Source organism: Patiria miniata, unplaced genomic scaffold, assembly GCF_015706575.1.
Source record: "Patiria miniata isolate m_02_andy unplaced genomic scaffold, ASM1570657v1 HiC_scaffold_18, whole genome shotgun sequence".
NCBI classification, from domain to species: Eukaryota; Metazoa; Echinodermata; class Asteroidea; order Valvatida; family Asterinidae; genus Patiria; species Patiria miniata.
In genome coordinates, this window is record NW_024037056.1 from 17,710,853 (window position 1) to 17,737,414 (window position 26,562).

General features: G+C 40.6%; 3 protein-coding genes across 5 annotated transcripts in view; all 3 read right to left on the reverse strand.

Annotated features, from left to right (window-relative positions):
• Nucleotides 1–2,821: 2,821 nt before the first annotated feature.
• Nucleotides 2,822–8,705, reverse strand: LOC119724975 (low-density lipoprotein receptor-related protein 4-like). The gene is made up of 9 exons (XM_038196329.1): nt 8,637–8,705; nt 7,971–8,140; nt 6,164–6,344; nt 5,869–5,967; nt 5,064–5,174; nt 4,635–4,730; nt 4,308–4,415; nt 3,654–3,761; nt 2,822–3,231 (listed from the first exon to the last, which is right to left on the reverse strand). Exons 1-9 carry the CDS (start codon nt 8,695–8,697, stop codon nt 3,143–3,145), a joined length of 1,023 nt encoding a protein of 340 aa, XP_038052257.1. The 5' UTR covers nt 8,698–8,705; the 3' UTR covers nt 2,822–3,142.
• On the reverse strand, nt 8,698–12,610 carry LOC119725206 (putative serine protease 46; the record flags this gene model as incomplete). The annotated part of the gene is made up of 4 exons (XM_038196568.1): nt 12,080–12,610; nt 11,243–11,293; nt 9,463–9,679; nt 8,698–8,947 (listed from the first exon to the last, which is right to left on the reverse strand). Coding segments are annotated over exons 1-4 (759 nt in total), but the record flags the coding sequence as incomplete, so codon positions are not given.
• Nucleotides 12,611–20,746: 8,136 nt separating this feature from the next.
• Nucleotides 20,747–26,562, reverse strand: part of LOC119724976 (paramyosin-like) — a 28,654-nt gene continuing 22,838 nt past the window's right edge. For 2 of the 3 annotated variants that reach the window (XM_038196330.1, XM_038196332.1), the window contains exons 9-13: nt 26,492–26,551; nt 25,980–26,195; nt 25,527–25,667; nt 23,774–25,288; nt 20,747–21,754 (exon numbers count right to left, since the gene is read on the reverse strand). In XM_038196330.1, the coding sequence (XP_038052258.1) occupies nt 21,482–21,754; nt 23,774–25,288; nt 25,527–25,667; nt 25,980–26,195; nt 26,492–26,551 (2,205 nt within the window). In that variant the 3' untranslated portion in view covers nt 20,747–21,481. The remainder of the gene's footprint in view (nt 21,755–23,773; nt 25,289–25,526; nt 25,668–25,979; nt 26,196–26,491; nt 26,552–26,562) is intronic. The other variant, XM_038196331.1, reaches the window with a different exon arrangement.

A 26,562-nucleotide genomic window follows, 5' to 3' on the forward strand; every position in this document is an offset into this window, starting at 1 on the left:
TCTGTATTGTTTCGAGAAAAGTCAATTTTTGACCAAATTTCACTAAAAAAGTAAGGCTAACCCCTTGCATTTTTTTGAATTTTGGCCAAAAAATAAAATTGCTTCAAACTTGCAGGAAAGATGCCTAATGGACCTTAGAACGCATTCCAATTTGATTGCTGGATGGATGGACACTTCAAAGGAATTTCTGTATTGTCTCGAGAAAAGTTAATTTTTGTCCAAATTTCACTAAAAAAGTAAGGCTAACCCCTTGCATTTTTTTAATTTTGGCCAAAAAATAAAATTGCTTCAAACTTGCAGGAAAGATGCCTAATGGACCTTAGAACGCATTCCAATTCGATTGCTGGATGGATGGACACTTCAAAGGAATTTCTGTATTGTTTCGAGAAAAGTCAATTTTTGACGAAATTTCACTAAAAAAGTAAGGCTAACCCCTTGCATTTTTAAAATTTTGGTTAAAAAATAAAATTGCTTCAAACTTGCAGGAAAGATGCCTAATGGAGCTTAGAACGCATTCCAATTCGATTTCTGGATGAATGGACACTCTAAAGGAATTTCTGTATTGTTTGGAGAAAAGTCAATTTTTGACCAAATTCACTAAAAAAGTCAGGCTAACCCCTTGCATTTTTTTGAATTTTTGCCAAAAAATAAAATTGCTTCAAACTTGCAGGAAAGATGCCTAATGGACCTTAGAACGCATTCCAATTTGATTGCTGGATGGATGGACACTTCAAAGGAATTTCTGTATTGTCTCGAGAAAAGTTAATTTTTGTCCAAATTTCACTAAAAAAGTAAGGCTAACCCCTTGCATTTTTTTAATTTTGGCCAAAAAATAAAATTGCTTCAAACTTGCAGGAAAGATGCCTAATGGACCTTAGAACGCATTCCAATTCGATTGCTGGATGGATGGACACTTCAAAGGAATTTCTGTATTGTTTCGAGAAAAGTCAATTTTTGACGAAATTTCACTAAAAAAGTAAGGCTAACCCCTTGCATTTTTTTAATTTTGGCCAAAAAATAAAATTGCTTCAAACTTGCAGGAAAGATGCCTAATGGACCTTAGAACGCATTCCAATTCGATTTCTGGATGAAAGGACACTCTAAAGGAATTTCTGTATTGTTTCGAGAAAAGTCAATTTTTGACCAAATTTCACTAAAAAAGTAAGGCTAACCCCTTGCATTTTTTAAATTTTGGCCAAAAAATAAAATTGCTTCAAACTTGCAGGAAAGATGCCTAATGGACCTTAGAACGCATTCCAATTCGATTTCTGTATTGTTTTGAGAAAAGTCAATTTTTGACCAAATTTCACTAAAAAAGTAAGGCTAACCCCTTGCATTTTTTTTTTTGGCCAAAAAATAAAATTGCTTCAAACTTGCAGGAAAGATGCCTAATGGACCTTAGAACACATTCAAATGCGATTTCTGGATGAATGGACACTCTAAAGGAATTTCTGTATTGTTTCGAGAAAAGTCAATTTTTGACCAAATTTCACTAAAAAAGTAAGGCTAACCCCTTGCATTTTTTAAATTTTGGCCAAAAAATAAAATTGCTTCAAACTTGCAGGAAAGATGCCTAATGAACCTTAGAACACATTCAAATGCGATTTCTGGATGAATGGACACTCTAAAGGAATTTCTGTATTGTTTCGAGAAAAGTCAATTTTTGACCAAATTTCACTAAAAAAGTAAGGCTAACCCCTTGCATTTTTTAAATTTTGGCCAAATAATAAAATTGCTTCAAACTTGCAGGAAAGATGCCTAATGGACCTTAGAACGCATTCCAATTCGATTTCTGGATGGATGGACACTTCAAAGGAATTTCTGTATTGTTTCGAGAAAAGTCAATTTTTGACCAAATTTCACTAAAAAAGTAAGGCTAACCCCTTGCATTTTTTTGAATTTTGGCCAAAAAATAAAATTGCTTCAAACTTGCAGGAAAGATGCCTAATGGACCTTAGAATGCATTCCAATTCGATTGCTGGATGGATGGACACTTCAAAGGAATTTCTGTATTGTCTCGAAAAAAGTTAATTTTTGTCCAAATTTCACTAAAAAAGTAAGGCTAACCCCTTGCATTTTTTTCAAATTTTGGCCAAATATAAAATTGATTCAAACTTCTAGGAAAGATGCCTAATGGACCTTAGAACACATTCCAATGCGATTTCTGGATGAATGGACACTCTAAAGGAATTTCTGTATTGTTTTGAGAAAAGTCCCATTTTTTACCAAATTTCACTAGAAAAGTGAGGCTAACCCCTTGCATTTTTTTCAAATTTTTGCCAAAATCTAAAATTACTTCAAACTTGCAGGAAAGATGCCTAATGGACCTTAGAACGCATTCCAATTCGATTGCTGGATGGATGGACACTTCAAAGGAATTTCTGTATTGTTTCGTGAAAAGTAAATTTTTGACCAAATTTCACTAAAAAAGTAAGGCTAACCCCTTGCATTTTTTTCAATTTTGGCCATAAAATAAATTTGCTTCAAACTTCTAGGAAAGATGCCTAATGGACCTTAGAACACATTCCAATGCGATTTCTGGATGAATGGACCCTCTAAAGGAATTTCTGTATTGTTTTGAGAAAAGTCCCATTTTTTACCGAATTTCAATAAAAAAAATTAGGCTAACCCCTTGCATTTTTAAAATTTGGCCAAAAAATTAAATTGCTTCAAACTTCTTGAAAAGATTCCTAATGGACCTTAGAACGCATTCCAAATCGATTTCTGGATGGATGGACACTTCAAAGGAATTTCTGTATTGTTTCCAGAAAGGTGATTTTGACCAAATTTGATTAAAAAGGTAAGGCGAAAGCTCTTGCATTTTTTTTTTAAATTTTGGCCAAAAAAGTGCCTAATAAATCGGACCCTAGAACACATTCCAATTCGATTTCATTGAATGGAGCACAGTCTTGTACTAAAACCATTACATTGAAGGGACCCTCACCTTGAGTTTGTATATGGAATATTTGTGTACTGTATCATATCTGACAAAATTCACCAAAAGCCACCAAAACCAGGTTGTGGATTTTGATGTGTTTGGGATTGTTAGGGTTATAAGCTTTATACATGACATACTTGAATTCACAAAAACAATGAGGAATTGAAACCCGGTGTTGTGCTCCTTGCTGAGTCGCCGATGTCATCATACGAAGGTCAGATCACACATCCAGTACAGGTCAGCCTGCAGACAAACGCCCAAGGACTTGCAGGGCAGGTGATCCGAAAAACAGGCTGAAACAAATTGGGAGAATTTTATTTTGAGTTTTCTGGCTAGTAAAACAATCCTTGTGTCAAATTGACGGGAAACACAAATAATAAATGGCTACGTGTCTTCATTCAGCCAATAGCAAAATCCATTCATGTTGTTCGAAATGTGCTCACGAAATACGAACACTTGTTGCACACTATGTGTTGTCAGCGTGATATAGACTTGTTTTGTTTGAGTGGTGTGTGAGATTCGAATGTTCAAAAGCTGGTTTGGGGCTAATTATAAACTGATGGATTATAGGGAGTCAGTTTTGCATCTTGTTTTCACTTGCAAAATGTAAGTTTCTATTTTTAAGAAGAAAATGAGAAATGGAGACCATTGTGTCAACATTTGCTTAGCTAGAAATCATTTGTTGTGTGAGGCCTACATGCTCTGCAATACTCACTGCAATTTGCTTCGTCTTTGAAGTTCCCACAGTCATCCACTGCGTCGCACATCAGGTTTTTGGGGACACAGCGGGAGTTTCCACAATCCATCTGATCATCATTGCAAACTGTGAGAAATATGTTATCCAAAGTCAATACAAGGTTGCAGAATCGAAAAACTTTGAACAAGTGTGGTACAGGGTGAGTCAAAAAGAAAATATCCCAGTGAGAAAAAATATATTCAAAGTGGCTTGCTCCATTTAACCAAAATAACATAGGAATGGAGTACATATGAATGACTTGTAAATTGTGAATATTTCATGCAATCTCTATTTAAACAATACCACAACATTCTGCTGTCCTTAAAAGCCTTTGAATACAACAATGCCTATACAATTTCGAGTTTGGTAGTCGTGAAAATGAAAGATGTCAACTGTTTTTCCTTACAAAGATCTTTATTCAACCATTTTTTGTAATATTTCTTTAACATATGTGAAGTAGACATATCAAAGATTACACATATCAATAAATCTGAAAATTCAGATAAACAAATCCCCCCCAATTGGTTTGCATTTGTCTCTAGTATGACCTGTGCTTAGTTCTGTCTCATTTTGCCAGACTGCCTCACATATCCCTGCAAAGGTAGAGGAAAGAGAAGTAAAATAATGACTCACTGCAGTTGAGTTCATCACTAGCATCTAAGCAGTCATCAAAACCATCACACCTCCAGAAGGCAGGCACACAGATGGAGTTATCGCAACGGAACTCGGTTGGGCTACACTCTGTGGGCAGTCAAGCACAAAAGTGAAGGCTGGACTTGATTGTAAATTAAAATTGAGTGTAATGCTCTTTGAAATGCAAAGGAAACTTTACCAGTAAAAGATATCCCCGCACTCACTTGGGATTCAGTCACATTTGGGAAACATAAGGATACTGGAGAACAAAACATATAGAAACTATTTCCTGTGAAAATGTTTGTACTTTGTGGACTGGATTCTTACCACAATTTGTCTCATCTCTCCATGTATAGCAATCAATTTCACCATCGCACACCATCTGTTGGGAAATCTGTCTGCCATCACCACAGGGAAAGTAACCTGAATGTATTAACAATGACACATGTCAATCACATGTCACATGTCAATCACATGTCACATGTCAATCACATGTCATGCATGTGATTCAGGGTCATCAACTTGAGATGTAAAACACATGTATTTCAGAAGTTAATCACAAGTCAAATTACAAGTCGAGTCATGTCATCACTGGTTCTCCAACTGAAATGTTATTTGGAAAACCAAAATTACGCGACAGTAATGTAAAATGTGTGCCCATGATGCGCACCAAAGTGCACTTAGAGTGTCAGGTGTCAGTGACGATCGATACCAATCACAAGTCAAATCACAAATCAATCACAAGTTAAGACTTACTGCAGTTGCGCTCATCACTGCCATCTCCGCAATCATCCCTATTGTTGCAGCGGTAGTAAAACTCCATTTTACACAAACCGTTGTCACAACGAAACTGGGTCTCGGAACACTCTTTAAAAAGAAGAAAAAGAGAGAACATAAAATACACCTAGGGACTCAAATGAGGAAAAAGTACAAACGTTTCATGTGACACATAACTATAAATCTAAAGAATTAAGGAATAAAAGTGACTGGTAGCTGGAGTAGTTCAAGGTAATAAATATGTGCTTGGCCAGTTTTAAGCAAGCTTGTTTAAAATCGTTTATGGGGGCTGGACGTGGATATTGGCCCATATGTTTGGTCAGCAGTTTTACTTTGTGTTTTTTAAACATCCCTCTCACCAAAGCTATGGTATGTGCCTCAGTCACACGGGTAAATATCTCCTTTTATGGAGAATGGTGCGCGTGAATGATGTGGCGAAAAATGAAGCGGTGCTTTATCAGCAGTTTAAAACCACCCATGTGATGGCTCTTGGCAAATAGGAATGGGTAAATTGTTTAAGGTTTTTATAAATTTCTGGTTTAAAAAGGTTATAGGGATTAGTCGTGGACTATATAGCCTGAGTCAATTAAAGGCACAAATAATCTTTTAGTCAAAACTGAGAAAAAAGATTAACAAAAATGGCAAAATTAAATGCAATGTCTCGCGACCAGTTTTAAAACGTCGCTGATGACCAGTGTTCGAACGGCTGATTAAGACCAACCACATGATGTGCTCTCAACCATCAGAAAGACTATTGTTTTGTTTGTCAGTATCCCACACTTACCACAGTGCAGTTCATCACTGTGATCCTCACAGTCAAAGTACCCATCACACACCTGATCGGACCAAATTGACCTCTGACCCTTGTCACATTCGAAGAATTCTGCCAATGATAAGGGAGACAAGCAGCTGTGTGATGCATTCCTTTTAATTTTACAAATCAAAGTAAACAAATTCAAAGTGACCAAAAAAACTGACAAAATGCATCTAAACTCTCTGCTTTTTGACAGCATTTGTAAAACTAAAACCCGCAGTCACTGCAGATCCATCATTGAAGTTGGTTTTGAATCTCTACTTACGTGGTGGTAGTTGACCATCCACTAAGGATTGAATAAAGTCCATCATAGATGTCACATTGGTGTAATAGTTGACTTCGCCACATTTCTTGCCACTGCTTACTAGTCCAACAATGTACCAGCTCCCCTGCCGCCCTCGCTCCATGTCACTATTCAGACAGACTAGTCCACTGCCACTGTCAAACTATACGGTACGTTACAAAGACTTCAAGTCAATCACTATTGTCAGGAAGTTATTTCACAAGTAACAGGGCTGGGGATGTTAGCTCAAAGTAAATTTACAATGCAAAAAAATTGACTTGACGTCACAATTGAGTTCACACTAAAAATCTTGCAGAGTATGAACCGGCACATACACCAAGCTGAAATCAATGAACCCACTTGGCCTGACTGTCCATTGACTGTCGGCATTGCACTCACGTGGCATGCCCTGGCCAGCCCGCCATACGTTGATTGTCTGCACTGTACACCCAACCTTACTCACATGCCAAGCCCTGGCCAGCCCGCCCGCCGTCCGCTGACTGTTGGCATTGTACACCCAACCTTACTCACCTGGCATGCCCTGGCCAGCCCGCCGTCCGCTGACTGTCTGCATTGTACAACCAACCTTACTCACATGGCATGCCCTGGCCAGCCCGCCGTCCGTTGATTGTCTGCACTGTACACCCAACCTTACTCACCTGGCATGCCCTGGCCAGCCCGCCGTCCGTTGATTGTCTGCACTGTACACCCAACCTTACTCACATGGCATGCCCTGGCCAGCCCGCCGTCCGCTGACTGTCTGCACTGTACACCCAACCTTACTCACCTGGCATGCCCTGGCCAGCCCGCCGTCCGTTGACTGTCTGCACTGTACACCCAACCTTACCCACCTGGCATGCCCTGACCAGCCCGCCGTCCATTGACTGTCTGCACTGAACACCCAACCTTACTCACCTGGCATGCCCTGGCCAGCCCGCCGTCTGCTGACTGTCTGCATTGTACAACCAACCTTACTCACATGGCATGCCCTGACCAGCCCGCCGTCCATTGACTGTCTGCACTGTACACCCAACCTTACTCACCTGGCATGCCCTGGCCAGCCCGCCGTACGTTGATTGTCTGCATTGTACACCCAACCTTACTCACATGGCATGCCCTGGCCAGCCCACCGTCCATTGACTGTCTGCACTGTACACCCAACCTTACTCACCTGGCATGCCCTGGCCAGCCCGCCATACGTTGATTGTCTGCATTGTACAACCAACCTTACTCACCTGGCATGCCCTGGCCAGCCCGCCGTCCGCTGACTGTCTGCATTGTACAACCAACCTTACTCACATGGCATGCCCTGGCCAGCCCGTCGTCCATTGACTGTCTGCACTGTACACCCAACCTTACTCACCTGGAATGCCCTGGCCAGCCCGCCGTCCATTGACTGTCTGCACTGTACACCCAACCTTACTCACCTGGAATGCCCTGGCCAGCCCGCCGTCCATGACTGTCTGCACTGTACACCCAACCTTACTCACCTGGCATGCCCTGGCCAGCCCGCCGTCCATTGATTGTCTGCACTGTACACCCAACCTTACTCACCTGGCATGCCCTGGCCAGCCCGCCATACGTTGATTGTCTGCATTGTACACCCAACCTTACTCACCTGGCATGCCCTGGCCAGCCCGCCATCCGCTGACTGTCTGCATTGTACAACCAACCTTACTCACCTGGCATGCCCTGGCCAGCCCGCCGTCCGATGACTGTCTGCATTATCCCAACACAATTGACTTGTGCCCAATCCTCTTTAGAAAGCCTTCTTACAAACCTTACTCACCTCGCATGCCCCAGCCCGCCGTCCGCTGACTGTCGGCATTATCCCAGCACACAGCTTTTGTTCATTGACTTGTAGCGTGTGTGTGTGGGAGATGGTTGAGGCAAATGCGTAGCATTCCTCCCTGGAGAGTAGGGGCATGGAGATGTAGGTTTGCTCAGGACGCAGGACCACTGCAGACATTAAAATCATTGAAATGTTGTATATGATGTAATTTAAGACAAATGGCACATAATAAATAAATAATTCTTTTGTTTAAGAGAGTCCAAGATAGTTGATGAGCTCCTTCTTTCAGTCTTTGTGTTTGAGGATCCAACCACAATTTCTGCATAGTTGATAGTGGGTATTAAGTTTGGATGAAGCTTTCAATTTTTTTGTAACACAGGCTAAAGAAAACAACCGGAACATACCCCACTTTGCTCCGTGCATCTGATTGTAACTGCATTTACTAGGGGTCTTCTTGGTTCATCATTAGCCTGGCCATTTGACTACTCAGAGAGTTCCCACCCATTTGTTCAGCATTACAGCCTAATGAGAAGTAGTTTGTGTAATATTGTGCACTAAATTCAAGATGATTGGATTCAACCTTTATAGAGATGATAACCTGCTTTGGACATAGCAGATCACATGTTGATTCTAATTTGAGAATTTGACATCTTAATTGCTTACATCGTGGTTTAATGCTTCCCCAGGTAGCCAAGTAGCACTCGCTCCCAGCACTAAACTGCATACCGCTCTGTGGAAGGCAAGCCGGCATCACAAACCCACTATCCCAGTCCAGCGACTGGGCCAACCTCAACATGGCAATGTCATAGTTATGAATCCGTCTCTCGGCTAGGTATCGCGGGTGGATGTAAAACGTCTCTACTGTCATGATCTGAACGTTCATGTTGGTTTTTACCGTCTGGTTTCTGACAGTGCTGCCTGCATGGATGGTGAAGTCACTGGCATTGAGTCGCTGCCAACCTTGTTCCCTGTACCTTTGAGTTATAGTAAAAGATTGAAAAATAACAATGATTATAACACCTCACCCACAGATTCTGTATCTTGATTGGCCAAAAGCGAGTAACATGGTATTTGCTATTTTTGCTATCTTTCAGTTCAAGGCCAAAAGTACGGACTATTTATATTTGACTCAAAGTGAGTTTTAATTCCTAAGATTTCTTGCTATATCAATTTTGTGATGTTACTTTAGGACAGTATTTAACTGAAGACTTGGGGCAGTATTTGAAAGAAAGTTGGTTTATTTTCCAACAATGGTTCCACTTTTCTTGAAAATGACAGCATACCATGATGGCATAATTTCACAGGATGCTGAAGTGAGGAATTACATTATAATTTGATTTTTTTTTTAGTGTTTGCACTTTTTGTTGTATGTTATAAACATTTTTGTAAACAAAAGTAACATGGTCTATATTCCTTCTAGCACATCATGAACATTTAAAAAGTGAACAAAAATGTCCTGGAGATCTTGTCTGGATTATGAGCTGCTTACATGCAATGTGCAGCAGTCACGACCCAGTCACTAGCAATCACCACTCCACCACACCTGTACCTCCCTTTATACTCCAGCGCCACCTGCCAGGGCCATTGGCCCTCAGAGGATAGATCACCATTCACGATCCGCTTCCTTCTCTTGGTGGCCTGATATGCTGGCCTGGTGCCGCACTGGGCTGGTAATATGCCCTCCAGGGTGACCGGGATGTTAGACTCTGAAGGAATGAAGTAAAAAAAAAAGGAAGGGGCTAAAATATCTTCTTTTAAACTGATGATGTTCCTATTCTGACATAACACCAATAGTGTATTGTTCCTATTCTGACATAACACCAATAGTGTATTGTTCCTATTCTGACATAACACCAATAGTGTATTGTTCCTATTCTGACATAACACCAATAGTGTGTTGTTCCTATTCTGACATAACACCAATAGTGTATTCTTCCTATTCTGACATAACACCAATAGTGTATTGTTCCTATTCTGACATAACACCAATAGTGTATTGTTCCTATTCTGACATTCGATAGACCTTGCTAAGCAGCCAACACTAGCTGCCTGACATGATTTCAGGATGAAGTGCATGCACGACGTTGATTGGCCAATACAATCTGATGAGGTGACAAATTGGTATGTTTAGGAAGTTTGTTAACACAGAGCGTCAGTTGCCTGATGCATATCAATCATACATTTGTATACATTAAGTGATTTAAAAAGAAAGATCAAAGTCTTTTTTTTTTCTTAGGTCCTGTAACAGATAAAGATGACTGCGTCAACTTGTTTAAGAGTTGCAGCCAGTCAATCAGAAGTACAAGTCATTTACAATGTAATGTAAGAAAGTATGTAATTGACCAAGCTTCATTTTTTTTGTGTGAATTTGTGTTTTTGAGAGGCCATTCCTTCTTAAGGATTGCAGTGTGTTCACTTGTGTTTGCTCAAATGTTTGGGTCTTATGGTCGTCTTATCCTTCCACAAACATGTTTGCAGACTATAACGATCAGCCCACGAGGCGCTATAAAGTTCGACTGTACAAATGGTGACTCGTCTCCAAATGAAAACAAAGTCAGGATTTCTCAGCACATGCGCTCAAACTTGGAAAAACAGGGGGATTAGGAGAATGTGCAGGATATACGAAGTGTTGAGAGAATTCCCTTGACTTTTAAGTTGATGGTGAAAAAGTTTGTAAGCAATGAAAGACAACAGGCCAAGATATAGCCCCATAATGTGGCTCAAATGCTCAACTTCCTCCGTATTGTGTACCAGACAGTCTGGGGAAAAGATGACTTTTAGGAAATCGAAATTGGCAAATCGAAAGTTTTCCTTTTATCAATTTACCATGGAAAATACTTACCTGGTAACAACCAGGGAAAATCAATTATAAAGTCAAGTGTACATGGCATGTAACCAAGAGGTAATAAACAGCAACTTTGCCTGAAAATTACAGGAGAATAAACACCTATATACAGAAAAAGAATTCATTTTTTCCTGGCTATTAACCATTAGGTAAATATCTTCTGTGGTGAATATCAAGTGAATAGAAAAAAATAGTGCCGATTTCGATGTTGTCACACTGCACGGAATATATAGCTTGTCACTTGATTTGAGACTGGATAGTTCGTGATAGACTTGTAATGACTTGAATACAACATAATCATGTTCATTAATTATGAACACTGTTGGTATGTGTAAAGTTGGAAAGAGTTGAGTGATAATACGCAACACTGACTAAACGTGATTTGTACTCGAATGTAAATGACATAAAAGTGCGGTGAACCTACCCGGAAACTGAATACTTGAATTCAGGCTTTTGCTCGGCTGTGAAAATAAAGCTGAGAAGGAGATGTAAAACATTAATATAAATTCCATAAATCAATATTTGACATAATCCATTGCCATTATAATTTTACTGGTTAGGAATAAAGTAACGAGCCGTTAGTTTTCATGTGAAGTGTGTGACCATTTAGGATTTTTTGTCAATTTATATAGAGCTTGTAAGTTCAGCATACTCATTTTGAGTTAAAGGTCACAATAAGGCATGGATCTCAAAAAAGTATAGCATTTATTGAATCAAGTTGGCATCTTTCGGAAATATCCTGATCGAGTTTGTCTCCATGGAAATCCCCCATTTGAATCCAGTTTCTTTGATTTATAGCTTTTCTATATCGTTTAAAGATATATTAGATTTTTCGTTTGAAGCAATAAACTTGCTAAAAATACTTGAGTAAGGTGCATACCAAATAACCGGTTGAAGTTCTAGTTCAGTGCTAAACGTTTCGCCCAAATGAGAAAGCACATGCACAAGTTTGTGGTTGTCGTATAATTTTGTTGCTAGCGCAAAAAAAATGTGCCGGCGATCGAGAGAGCACGCTATTTGAAACCAACTTAAATGTTTGTATTCTTCAGAACGATATAATTTCAGGCGAAATAATTTAACAGGGTATTTAATGCGACTCCAATCTCCAGGTTTCTGTCATTAAATCGAGACGTGTCTTTCAGGGTAAATCAACCTGTCTCCACGTTCAAAAATTGTGATTTATAGACCCTTTTATTTAATATGCAAGACCAAATCTGGAACAAAATCGAACAAAAAAACCCCCACAATTTGATCAGCTTACCATTGAAAATCAGAACTATGGCAATGACGGCCAAGATACATAAGAAGGCAGCACAGACCATGGGCTTGATGTGATTCTGTTGCCGTAGTGACACCACCAGGGTTTTATGAGCTGGGATCCGCCAGGAGGTCCCGTTGACTAGTGGAGGAGGCGTGTACACCACCCCGCCTTCATCCTCCGCGCTGGGTTGAGGGGGAGCTACGCTCACTAGGTAGTTGTCGTATAACTCCGTTTCTGGCATGGTGGGATACTGTATATTATAGGCGTCAATTATTATACCATTAGAAGTGGTAAACGCATAATCACACAAAGTGGTGATAATTATAACCACATGAAGTTACTTTTCACGAACCGCATACATATCCCGTACACTTGTAATTGTCTCTATATTAACGACACACTGCGGACGAATACATTATGGTAAGTTATGCCCAACCTCAAACCACATTTTGATTGGCTGTTACAGGATTACAATAATGTGGAATCAATGTGCAGTTGCTTGAGATTTAAAGACGCGGCATCTCGAACCTGCTGGAGAGAGACATAGGGATGAGCTAAAGTAACACCAACTTCCACTGCAACCCCAAAGTTATAAGTTAGAGGCATGGGATCCCCATTTCCTGCAGTATGGAGAAGGCACTCAATTATTTGGTATACATTTTAATACTTACAATGCGCTTTTGTTTTTCTTTGTCAAATTCGGAGAATAGTGGTATCAATTTGGGCATTTGCAAAAGCGGGGGCCTAATAGATAAATAAGTTACTGGAAACAATAGGATGTTCTTATTTTATTAGAGTACAATCATCCTGTAGTGAAGACAATCCATACTGCAAACAATGTGAAAGTAATGTTAATTACACATGTACACATTTGCCACTGATTCAAATAGCGGCGTTTTCGATAGTATATACCGTCGTGCATGCTTGCCTGAGGTTGACAAGACTTAACTTGGAGAATATGCTTAATTTTGCACCAACCGTCTCCAGTTATCCGACACACCCTTCCGTGCACGGTTATTTTATTTCTAGAACTTAGAATCGAATTGGGCTTGAATTGGTAGAGATACTTTAGACAGCAAAATGAAGGAATGTGTTATTTTTGACGCCACTTTTGTGGTCGCCTATACAAAGTCTTTGGGCGAGTCATGACATTGTCAGGTAAAGTCAAACAAAATATGAATTTATCTCAGTCCCAACTTAACAGTTTTTATAGCATATTTTTTTTGCATCCTACTATATACGGTTGAGTAAAACAAAAGTGTCGGGACGCCCAGCCACAATACAGTTAACTTGTCATGGCACTTCATTATGGGGTCGCATTCAACCGTTTCAGTATTGGTGTGATGTGGGATCGAAGCTTTTGACTTTTAGTCTTTCTTTTTACGGGGGGAAATTTTTTGGTCGAACGGGGATTCTGAAATACAAAAGAACACAACAGGATTTTATAAAATTTAACAAACTGAACACAAATTGCAATGATGTTCAACACTCACCGTTCGATGTAATCTGCTGTTGAAGTAACTGTCCTCCCCTCAGGGGCACTCGGGTTTTTGTCTCTTCACCAAACTTCAGAATGACAAATTCGCACTTGAAATCTTACTCGAGACCGTCACGGGTATGGATTTCCCGTCCGCAAACCATCGCAATTAAGCCGACCGCCAGCGGTGTTACGGGAATTGTCCGCCGTTAGTTCCATCTATTTTCCGGCGCTGGATGGGCAACCTTGGATGGTAAATCTTCTTGGAAATCAAATTTTCAGTCAATTTTTTTTTTATTAAAATGCAAACCTGCAGGTTCCCTGTAAGTCCGGCTCGTTATTGTGTATTCAGTTATCGAGTGCGTATTGAGTCTGGTGAATTGTTCGATCGGAAAGAGCTCAACATCACGTTTCGAAAGCTGAAGCAAAAGGCAAACTTGCGGGAAGAAAGCTATAGGGTCACTCTCAAATCTATGGAACGTAAATTCAGGCCCAAAAGATTCGGATGGGGCTCATGTTGTTCACACTTTTGAGCTTGATAATCCATTGGGAAAACACAGAATAATGGCTGTTCTTTTTTTGTTAATTAACAGAGAATGTTTAATTTTTTTATGCCGGACCATCGATGCATCAACTGTGTTAAGTTGAAAACGACTCACATCTACCTTGTCTTCATACTGGCCGCGTTGTATTTTTCAAAGCATTTCACGCGAAGCACGAAAGACATGTCAATACAATACAATTTGGTATGCCTGCCAAACGCTCCATGTCTATAACACAATCACTGCAATAAACGCCACATGCAGGAAAATGAAGTTGTTGATGCCGAGTCCTTTGGAGAGATTACACAAACAAGTTATCCAGAAATTGCCGACTGTTGTTGAGGTTCAGCTAGACCTCCTCAGACGCAACACACACCAATGCTCCAAAGTGAATGTCGCTCATAGAGCGAAACCAGATCTTCGTAGAGAGTTTCACAATCATGACGCACGCACTCCCCTGTCTCGCCAGGTATAGCATCCCATCGCACCTGTGGAAAGTTGTCCCACTCAATTTCACCGGTCACCTCGGAATTCCCAGCATATAGCTGTGCCAATTTATCAGGTCTCTTCAGTGAACACAACACTCCGTGCCCGACTTACGCTGACGGAAGTAGGGCCTTATAGACGTACACGGGGCTAGCGGTGCGCGCGGACTGTGGACCGGCTTTTGTTGGTTCCCGTCCCGTAATCACCGTTTTATTTCCTGACACTTGACGGCACAGCCGGTGATCAACTATTCTTCGTTTTCCGTTTTGTCTGTCGATTTTTGCTGTGAGTTTTGGAACTATTAATATTCACGGCAGTTGGCGCGATCAAATACTCTCTGCACTTGGATGTAATTATTCAACCCCTGCAACGGGTACTGTGACATTGTTCCCATGACTGTTATCAATCTGGGCGGGCGGTACTATGGTCACAATAACGCAATGTCATCACAATAACACAGTCTTCCAATGTTCAGCCTGCGTGAGTGCGTCGGATAGAGCACAAGCCGCAACTGCCAGTATCGTTCTCAATAATGAAGAGATGTAAGATGATTGCTAAGTGTTAAGAATTTTTACCACGGTCTGAAAGGTGTCTAATTCATCGCGAGAGTGGGCTCTTTGAAAATGTTGAATTTGTTACCACTTTTTGGAAACGGAATGTGGCACATTAAGGGCATAATAACGAGCCACAAATCCCCTCTCCTCCCCTATGCACAGAATCATATGACACATAATTTTTATACATGAAAATATACTTTGCGAACAATGACGAAAAAGGGGGCGGAGCTAGCTTTCAGTAAAGGGGGGGGGGCTGACACTATTTCGCTTTGAAACTCAGACAAACTCTTCCTTTTGTCAAATGCAATAAATTGGTCGGCAAACTCAAAATCGATTTTTGTCACTTCGTGAAAACATCGACGAATATGAAGGGAATGAAGGCGTGCCAAGTTACGCCCCGCAAGGGATTCCGGGACATCCCCCAACCTCGGGAAAATTTTGACGATGCTTTCTTCTGCATTCTAAAGCAATTTGAGAATATGAAATCAAGGAACTTAAGCATTCCATTAGATACGAGCTAGTTTACTGCCCAAGTAACCTCCCCCTCCAACCCCCCCCCCCCCCCCCCGGGCCCCCTCTAGATCCGCTACTGCCATACACCATCCCGGCCCTTTACCAAAGTTATTACCATGCGTAAAACCGGCTCAGTTTGGATAGCTTATAATGAAAATGCAAATGGTAAAATGCAATTAGGCCTACATCCAGGGCAGCGAGATGACCCTGGATTTGACCAGAGCGTCTAGGCTAGCCAAAGCATACCCAGGGCTAGAGATAGCACAATCAAAATACACGTTGATAATGAATGAAGGAATAACGGGATGGGCTGCAAGCGAAAACCGTCTTTTATTCTGCGTTGTTCAAAATTACAGAGTTGAAACAAGTCATTCACAAGTCACATTAAAGTCCTTTTAAATAATTCAATAGAAGTGTGCAATCATGACTTGTGATTGATTCGATGATTTGATTACAACGGGCGGTGCTGATAAATCTCAATTGCCCCGTATTAAGAGACAAAGTAACGGCCTACACGTGCAGCTTCGGCCACGTGACCTGGAATATAACGTGCAAGGACTAATTTCAAATTTGCACTGAAGCCAATAAATTCTTGCACGTGCAAATTGGGTACGGGAATACTCTGGTGCCTGGCCATGCTTTGAGTGTTCAATTTTGTATGCAGTGTCTGTGGTAAAAACAGAATCAATTCGTCGAGGGTGTGAGATCCGCGTGAATGCTTAGCTGCTAATTTGAAATTCATGTACAATGTACTTCCGTATCTCGAGAAAGTGACGCAGTCGGATTTGATTCCGTATAGAGCAATTTTTGACTAGACGCGAGACCAGCGCCGTAACATGGGGGTTGGGGCACGCCCAGGTTAATATGTAAAAATATCTTCGCATTTAAATACCGACACTGTAGCCAAACACGTTGGGTGATCCATCCAGAAAACGAGGACCTTAAAGGTCCCGTCATGCATATTGGGCGGCCAGTGGTCAGGGACAGTCCAAGGCCCAGTCTAGACTTGACAGTGAGGTATGAGGCTCTCGTCAAATCCAATTCCAACAGCGCAGTACTACATATACCAATTACTTTAATTTCCGAGATTAACGGAAACGGCGTATCCGGACTACGACGCGCTCCCCTCCAGGCCAGACCTGTTTGCCTTGTGGGCCTCCCGGTGATACTGATAATACTGCCCCAAATATTGCATGCCACATGCAGTGAGAAAATACATAGATCCGGAGCAGCACACTCAGCATAGGCCTACATTAAATATACGCGAGCAATTTATTTCCATCGCTGAAGCGTCATGCAAGCATGGTGCAAGTAATGCAGAGTGTTAACAGATAGTAACCATCGACGAATCAGGTACACACGTACACCGGTAACGCATCGTGCATTTTATTAAGAGACATTTTATCAAGAGACTGGTTCCCAGCCGGCCTTTGGATTGTCGTTTTAACGTCATCATTCCAACTTTTCACAAGAGGAAATGTTTCTAACGGACATGCCAACTAGTTTGTTTGAATCTGTACGTCAGTAATTCAGATTCGAACTCGAACTCGAATCTCTCGACTTGCAGTCAGAATTTGAGCCATGTGTCTTGAGTCTTGACTAGACTTGAACTCGAGTCAAGTGACCCGAGAAGAGATTCTAATTATTAAGCGACTTTGGACCCGGTTCGGAGACTGACTCGATATAGTCAAGTGAAGAAAAGTGACTCAAGTGAAGTGGACTGGAGTCAAGTGACTCGAGTTTTAGACTCGAGTCAATTATTGAACAAAGGTTGGGGTTGCGGATTTACCGCATGGAAACCATCTCTTCCTTGAAACATAACTCTTGCCGACGTACTTTGACAGGCCTACTGTTCTTTCTCAGGAAAAAAAAGAAGTATTGCCCAGGCTCTGCTGTTCAAATATAAAAAAAATAGGTTGATTTTTCGTGCTTTAAACATGGTGAGGAAAATAATCGTTTTCCAGATGACATGGAAGCTGCACGCGCATTTGGGAAACATCAATAATTGCTTGTCAAATTTTCTTTTCGCACGGATGACGTCATTTTCCCTCGCCTTAAAGCATACTTGCCAGTCACGACATCGCGTGACTTGCCAAGCAAAGATCGGATTTAGGTTGCTATTTCTTCTCCACCGATGTCGAGTGCCTCGAGTCAAGGACTTCGTTTTTTTTCACTACACTGCGCTCCTGGCCGTTGTTATAGAAACCTTATAATAATACACAATTTCAATTACATGTGATATGCGCTGATTGTCCGCCAGAAATTACACCGAGCTTTACTGAGTCGCCGTGCTTCCGCTTTTTATTACTTCTCTTTTGTTAATGTAAAAGCCCTGATTACTTATTCTTCCGAGATAAACGCATCTCCATTCTATATTTTTTACAAAAAAAGTAATTAAGTCAGAAATCTTTGATGGACAGTAATCTAACGGCCGTTAAAATAAGAATGAGCTACAACGATAATGAAATGGCTTACCAATAGTGAAACGGCATGCCCGACGTAAAACTCGCAATGAGATAAGACTTCACGAGAGACCATAATTTACGGGCCCTGGACCGAGAACAATGAAATATTTTCAGTCCTTTCTCTTTCACTGTTCAGTTAGTCATTTTCAAATCAGATCTGCAGTAAAATCCTCACAAATCAATGACAAAGACTAGTAGCTGTTTTAAGTCAATTCACCTCCAAAAACGAACAGCAAAGAGGCGTATAACTATCTGAGTATAAAGTAAAAACATTTGAACCTGTCCTTGGAATATTTACGGAGAACGATCAGAATGCAAATTTCCAGGCGTTCAAGCCACCAGGGCCCACTGGCATTAGCATGCTGCGCACGCTAACTTCCGTCTTCTAAATTCCCATGAAAATATTTGTCTACGCCGCTGGCCGTTATAGTTCGGATTAAAGCTAACCAACACGAAGCTTCTGAACCCATAAGCCTTATCGATTCACGCATTGCTTTTTTCTCCACTCGACTAGAGGTAATACACTCTTTACACAATCGCCCTCCCCTTGACACGCTGTATGACAATCATTTCTCGTTTTATAAGAACGCAACGCGCCTCGGGCTAATAACAATAATTGAATTAAATCATATTTGTAACCACTGGCCGAGACCACTACAACAAGTTTATATATCCACAGACATTCGTGATTTCTACGGCACTTTGGAACCGAGAGTCGAACCCTCACCATTTCAAAAAGGCACTTGTGATTGGTCATAACGTTTGCAGAAAGTAAATATTAAATTAGCATTGAAACCGAGGGAGCCAGTGCTCTTTCTTGGTGAAGATAAAATAAAGAAATTGACTGGGTGGAGTTTGAACCTCCGATCTCCAGAACACCGTTCCAGTGCGGTTCCCAATTTTCTCAATGCCATGGTTCGGGCACGCTAGTCAGAAGAATTAAACATCGGCCAAGTTTCATGATAATCGATCGCTAGGCATGATGTACTATCGCAACCTACCCTCTTGACCAGCCTGTTTTTTTGGTTTTTTTAAGAAATATGTATTAGGAACCCTTACAAGTCATGAAACCGCGGTTGTCATCTCAAGATCATAACGCAATCTGGTTTGATGGGGAAAAAAGTCAACTTTGATTAAAAAAAATACCCAAGTATGAAAGAGGGGCTAACACGTCTCTTGTCGGCTGGTTCTGCATCACTGGGTGATATTCTCTAGTGACAGACAAGATTCAATTTGGAGGTGATACCTCAGGCAAGCATGTTCCAGGTGATGGCTCTTGAGATAGGTCCTTGTGTATGCCATGAATACAAATAAAATTGTGAGGAGATGGAGACGCGTTGAAAGACTTATACATCACCGAAATGTCTATTGAAATTGTCTTAGACTGTAAATGCATCATCTCAACCAATGTCGTCATGTTATGACAATATATAACATTTAGCTTACCCGAATGCAAATAAATATCATTCGGAAAACATTCGCTTAATACTTACAGTATATGATGAAAGGTGACATTGTCTTATACTATTTGCAAAATGTACCCTCTCAAAGGAATGTTTCCAGATAAAAAAGGCTTTACAAATTTCAATGAACTTCTCTCTTCAGTGCGTGAGATTTTTGACCGCCATTCTTTAGTTCAATGTAAAAGTACGTGTCAAGAGTACGATCCACTAGAAAACATAAGTGAGATTGTTCACTGTCATCCAGAAGGTTCATGTGCGTTGATGGTATATGTTAATTATGAATGCAACTCGTAATCGAAATGAAGAATGTTCGTGCCCATCGCAGCCGTGCAAAGGAACGCTTGCTTGACATCCAGTTTTGTCTTATCGAGCATTATACATGTGTTGGAATTGTTGAGGAAAAGTTAGAATTTCATGCAACACTGCATGTGCCCGGCTTTAATAGGATTAGCAGAATTCGAATAAAAAAATGAAACTAAGGCCAAAAAAAAAAAAAATAAGTCAGTCTCTGGTCAGCGCGCGCGTCGATTTTAATCATGCGCGTCGATCTTTTTTTTTCCAAAATGTTCCGCGGTAGCTTCAACAGCGCCCTCTATTTCCGCACCTCCTCAATTTTTTTTACCAAAGAGCATCAAGGAATGGGAAATTGCACCAAGGCAAATGATCGAAAGCACCAAGGCAAATTATGGAGGACACCAATGTACATGAGGACACCAAAAAAGCAAAATAGTACCCCACCTTGTCTTGTACAATCCAAGCTTGAAGAAAAAAAAAAAAGCCAAAAAAAAAAAAAAAAGCCGCGTGGCCGCGTCAATTCCGGAACTTTGGTCTGACCAGAGACCGAATATTTTTTTTTTTGGCCTAACATACATTCCACTCGTAAGGTGCATGTACTTTGTACATAGATACAAATGGGTCAGGACAACAGGCCACATGATGACTATACCTGCAGGAGTTAAATTGTGACTTGCTGACCTTTGATTCTCGCGCCGCAGGTTGGATCACTACACACAGCACACCTGTCATCGTGCATTTGATAGAAGAGGTACCGAGTTGTAAAGATAAATATGACTTCACAGTGAAAGAAAGAATCAAACAAATCTCACCAACGTTATACTGCAGATTCAGAATTGAGATTGATAGAAAACATGCGAAATTCACAGGTTTGAACACTTGAAAGGCAACATGGAAGCCGCCTTCCAACACTCTTGAGAATGTTTATTTACATTTCTCGGATAAATTCCAAACTCACCAATTAAATATCTTTAGCGCGGAGAGTAACACGCCGAAGGGCAATTATGTTTGGTAGCAGTATTTCAAAGTAGCTTTAAAAAGTCAAGACTGACGTAAACACATTCGGAATGGGCCCCAAGCTTTGTGTCAATAACTTGTCCTCATAAAAAAGGAACGAATTACGATCAGGTATAAACATTCAAACGTGCGTGCCCATTCCTTGGAATGAGAAAGTAGGCATGAAGTAATGTCGGCCTGCTGAGTTCCGGTGGGCATTAGTCAGGTACAGCAGTGGTAATATTAAAGGGATAATATCAAGTACACAAAACCATATTAATGCTTAGGCCTACATGCAATAACGATTCATAAACTTTTCAGAACAGTTTTCATCTTACATCTGCTACATGTTTTCATTTTTTTTTCAATTATGGTACATTTCCATTTTTTTTTTTTTTTTACTATTTCCTAGATCCTCGCGGGTCGAACTAAACCCTTCCGACGAAAACAATATCTGTGTATAATCTCCGGAGAGCATTTCAAGTCATCATGCATGTCAACCTGCGAAAATGGATGAAAGCACAGGTAAAAATCGATAAACTGCGTTTACCTTCTCAGAAATCTGACTCAAAACATAGAAATCATGAAATGGAATGTCTCGCACAGACCTTAGATAACCTGTCCCTTGTTACTTGCACTCCTCCTGGGTCGCTTCAGACGATCACTCCTCAGGAAGCTCTGTATCCGGTAAATCTGACTGGCAACCTCCGTCTTGATATCCGTCTGGTCATCGTCGTCTGAGAAGAGCAACGGCTTATCGTCATTGTCGTCGTCACGGGAGGACGAGGGTCTTTTCGATCCAACTGACGGAAACACTTCGGCAGGAGTTGAAGTCCTTTTGGGAGTCGATTTCACTCGAAGTAATGCTGAGTAGTCGATATTCTGGAGGATAATGATCGCATAATTACTATTTAAATATAGGTAATGGACATTATTGCCAAAAATAAGTATTTTTTTGCCGATTTAAGGAACAACAATGCAATAAATATGACGTTGGTTATTACAGAAATTGCCTGGACGAAATTTCAGCTCAGTAGATATACGTTTTGAGAAATTGTGCAAATGGCATCGTCATTTTTCTCAACGCAAAGCAAGGTTTTTGTTGAAAGCTCTCCCTATCAAAATGTAAGCAATCGGAAAACTTAAACAAATTCGATCATTTCCGGGCAGCGTTTGAAAAAAAAAAATAGCCTTTTAAGAAATGATATGTATTCCTCTTTTCCTGAAAAATGAAAATATGCTTTGCGCAATGATTTCCTAGGATGCTTGATCCCATTATTTACTCACAATCAAATAGAATATTTCATAAGATTTTGACAATTTTATTTTTAAACATTTGTGAACGGTGTCCATTACCTTTAAGATTAGAAAATGCCACTGCTGTCGTTTAGTAAGGCGTATTTTATTTATACATATACCGCAATGCAAACCTGATACCGCTCTCCGTAATATCTTTTGACATACTTTTCTTTTTAATTACGTTTTTTTAATGTGGGTTTAAGAACTTAAATCAGTCCTGTTATATTCTTTGATGTCCTCTCGGCGTCACAATGTCCTACACGGAATCCTGCACAGTTCAATCAATGTTCACAAGGCACCGGTGTTTTCATTAAGGCTGCGCGTTTCCGTTATTTCTTAAAATGGATGTAAATTTCGTTACAATAATTACTCACACACATTATATTGGAACTTATACCTTAATAATATTACAAATTCAAATAAAAGGTATACACATTGTGTTCTTGTTAACATATAGGCACTGCATGCACGGCAACACTTTTATTGAATACGGTATTCTTACAGGTCTTCATAAAAAAATCCAGAGTTTCAAAAATGACATCCAGGGTACAGACACTCATCCAGGGTATAGTTGCTCCTGCCCCGTGAATCAATATTTCCCACTAGCAACCCATGTACCCGGCTGGCCGGCTATCCTCCCCTCAAGTACCATTCACCCACCCCCTCCACATGACCTAGCCTCGTTCTGACCAGATTCTAATAGAGTCGATGAAACCTAGAGAATGAATTGTGGTCATGCGCAACCTAAGTGTGTGCGGATAACTTCAGAATCAGTGATGGGTAGAAGACTTGAAAGCGGCAATAGCTCCCAACTTACTTTCAAAAAAGAACCTTTCACACAGGCCTATGTGCTCAACTGTCCCATGGTTCTAATATTATGAAAACATGACAATTTGGTCAAGGCTAAATTCAAATAAATTATATTATTACCCTCAAAGCAATATGCCTCTCGGGCATTTGGGTGCCATTTAAAAAAAATCAACAGCATCGCATACATTATGAATTGAGGCTGTGAGCTGGGGCTTCATGCCTTGAGTTTGTGTGGGAGAGCACAGCGTGTTCTAGTGGCAATTTGCAGTCACCATGACAGTCTGGAGCGCAGCGAAGCCTACAAAGTCGCACCAGGGCCCTTTTTTAATATTGAACTCAGTATCGGCTTGGATACTCTCATGAAAGCTTTTTATGGTTTACAGACCAGTACATGGTGACCCAGTTCTCAGTTCAGCTCTTAAAAATTGTCTGTCACTGTCTGTAAGCATGGAGCTGTTCCTAGCTCCATGCTGTAAGCAAGGCGTGTGTTTTATGACCATAATCAACCCTTAGTGGGGATGAGGATGATAAATCCTTAGTTTCCTGAATACATTCCTTTACTCTTTTGCCTTTTAAATTGAGGTGATTTTGATGATTTTATCACAACAAAAATAAGGAATTGCTTTTTATGCACAAAATTCAGTAGGGCTGATCCTATGGCACAAGTCAAAATCTTGGGGCACATCCGTCCTCCATCCCAGATTTATGCAAAAACTCTGATGATGAGGGGCTTTACATGGCTTAGAAACATTTACTGCAATTTTACAGAAATTATAGGCCACAGAAACTTACCAACGGAGCAGAGCTGGGTCCTGATGCTGACTCGAACTCCTCAGCAAAATTTGGCCACTCCTGACTGCCTTCTGTCTCTTTCGTTGACGAACACTTGCCAGACGGATTGCTGCGATCCTGGTATTTTGCTGGAAGTGGAATTTCGTTCATACTAATGTCAGTAGATTCTGGGATATTTTCTGTCTTTCTAGGAAAGGTGTTTCTGGGAGGCATGTTGGATGGTAGCTTGGTTTGGGGAGTGACTCCATATCGTGGCTGGGCAGCAAGCAGAGGGAAACCAGGGAGGACATAGGACGACCTTGTCCCAAATCTCGAAGCTTCATTCAAATAACTTGTTGGAGGAGACTGAATCTTAGATGCTTGGTCAAAGATCGAAGTACGTTTAGATGAAAGAGGATTTGTGATATTAACTCTACCAAGGTTTGTGACAGGTTGCCTGCGAGTCACGTCTTGAGAGACTTGCCTGCGTTTGATGCTTGTTTGCTGCAAAGGCTGGTCTTCTGTCTGCTGCATAATCTCATTAGCATCTTCTGATTTTGTGAGGATTTTCTCATCCAAACCTTGTTGGGTAATGTCCTTCTCTTTAGGTTGATTATGTAGGACATTTGATGAATCGTCCAGCCCACCTTGGTGACTGTTGTCTTCTGGCGATAATTTCTGCGTTGATGCTTTCGGAAGCACTACTTGATTAACTTCTAAGTCTGGTAGATTAGTTGGCATTTTGGTCGAATCTACTATGTTGACCGCCTTTAAAGCTTCATCAGTGCGTATTTCGGTCTTGTTAGCCTCATGTGGGCAAACTTGAGAAACTCCCTCTTGTGAAACACCTGTGTTCGTGATTATCTCTTGACTTGCTACACTCGTGTTGGCCTCAAGTGCAGCTATTACGGTGTTGTCCGAAAGCTGAAGTTCCTTTTTGTTGGAATTGCCACAAGGCATTTCAGGATTCTGCATACTCGTTTCTGTTTCATTGTGACTTTCTTGTTTAGCAGCAACTTCTATCACTCTCCCTGCATTTAATTCAAGTTTTGGTTCTGAACCAATGCCTGTGGTTAACTTAGCATCTGAAGGTGAGATCTCTGCTGCTTCCATATGAGTGTCTGGATTGTCGTGTATCAGTAGAACTTCCCCAATAATTGATTGTTTGCCTTCTGATTGACTGGGGCTTGGTGCATCATCCTTGATGGAAATAGTTAATTCCAGTTGCTCACACTGTGCAGAGGATGGAACCCGCTCTGTTGTGGATGTTTCAATTTGCATATTGACTTGATCACAGCTTGTGTCCTCAGGTGTCTTGCTGACCTCATTATCGGCCTTTTTCGGCAGATCCCCGTTATCAGCTGTATCGTCGTCTTTCAACTCTTGTGTTGCTACTGTTTCATTATCTGCTTTGTCAGGTTCCTCTGGAGTTGATTTTTGTTCAGCAGTTTTCTTTTCTTGCCACAGCTTAGGGTCAGTATTTGTGCTTTTGGTCTCCTTAGTTTCTTCTTTTATTTCAAATTTGCTTATCTTCTCCTGAAACAAAAAATAATTTGGTTTAATGTATTCGGTGCACAGTTTATTATTTTGGGATTCATTAATGAATTTAACCATAGTTCTTCAATTTGTGAGAAACAATGGACCAGAAATGTCACACAAGCTAATCTCACTGGGCTATTCCAATCCATAATCACAGAGACCTCATGAGCATTTTCTTCTCATCGCTTTATTTCAGGAATCACTTTTACAATCTTGACCTAAAAACAAGGCATACCTTGAGTTCTCTGATGATTTCACCCATTTCACTATTTTTTTTTGACCAGCTTATGTTCAGCCCTTCAAGAGTTTCCTGAGCTTCCAGAAGTGACTTGTTCTCCTGTAGTTGACTTGATAATTGCATTCTCAATGATTCCTCCTACAATGTATCAATGGCAAAACACGGTGGCATAAATTATGTAGAAAAACAAATTAAAGACACTTGAAACAATGGCCAAAAAATGCAGCTATTATGTGAAATATATTTATATTATCTATCAGTGGACTGCCCATTCCGAAGTAAAGATCTAAATATTGGGAATTGATTATGTAAAGCTGTAAGTTTAGAAGGGAAATATATATACATTTGTAGATGGTGTGTCTTAACTATTTCAATCGGAATACAATGATTAAAACCTATGAGGTTTTCTATGCCACCTTGTTTCTCAAAATTTCATATCTTAAGACAAACCTGAATTTGAAGCTTGGTGGTCAAGTCCTCATTTCTCAGATGCTCTGTTTGTATCTCTCTTTCCTTTGTACACAGGTCATCCTTGAGTTGACAAAGCTCACTTTCAAGCTTCTTGACATCCATGGCCAAGGAAGAGGCACGATCCGCATTTTGGTTACTTGAGGCTAGGTGTCTCTGGGAAAGCTGCTGGGACCTTGCCAAAGACTCCAGCAAGTTCTGGAAGATGAGACAGCATGGTTGAACTTAGGGATTACAAGTCAAAATGCTCACAAAAATGGATTCATTTCCGCCCCCCCTAATGTTACTTGAGACCCATGCCTATCACTGCAGAAACACACCACAGTACAATTCTACTAAATGTATATTAATATTACCGATCAAAAATAATCAAAATACCAAAAGTCCCAAATTAGGTGACCTGTTTTTCAAATGAACTGTTGTAATAAGTAACAAAGATGTTTTTTTGTATCCCCCGTTACTTGAGTCCCTACTTCTAAGCTGACTCACATTACCTGGTTTGCTGATCTTGCCTCCTCAAGATGTTCTGACAGTTGTTTACAAGTGTGTTCTTTCTGTATTAAGA

Bases quoted from the DNA above. Each gene is read 5' to 3' on its own strand.
- LOC119724975 (XM_038196329.1), bottom strand. From the start codon at position 8,697: ATGCAGTTTAGTGCTGGGAGCGAGTGCTACTTGGCTACCTGGGGAAGC. The intron at 6,345-7,970 runs GTGAGTAAGGTT...CGTACCGTATAG, and splicing joins GGCGGGCTGGGGCATGCGAG to TTTGACAGTGGCAGTGGACT. The intron at 3,232-3,653 runs GTGAGTATTGCA...AATTTGTTTCAG, and splicing joins CAAAGACGAAGCAAATTGCA to CCTGTTTTTCGGATCACCTG.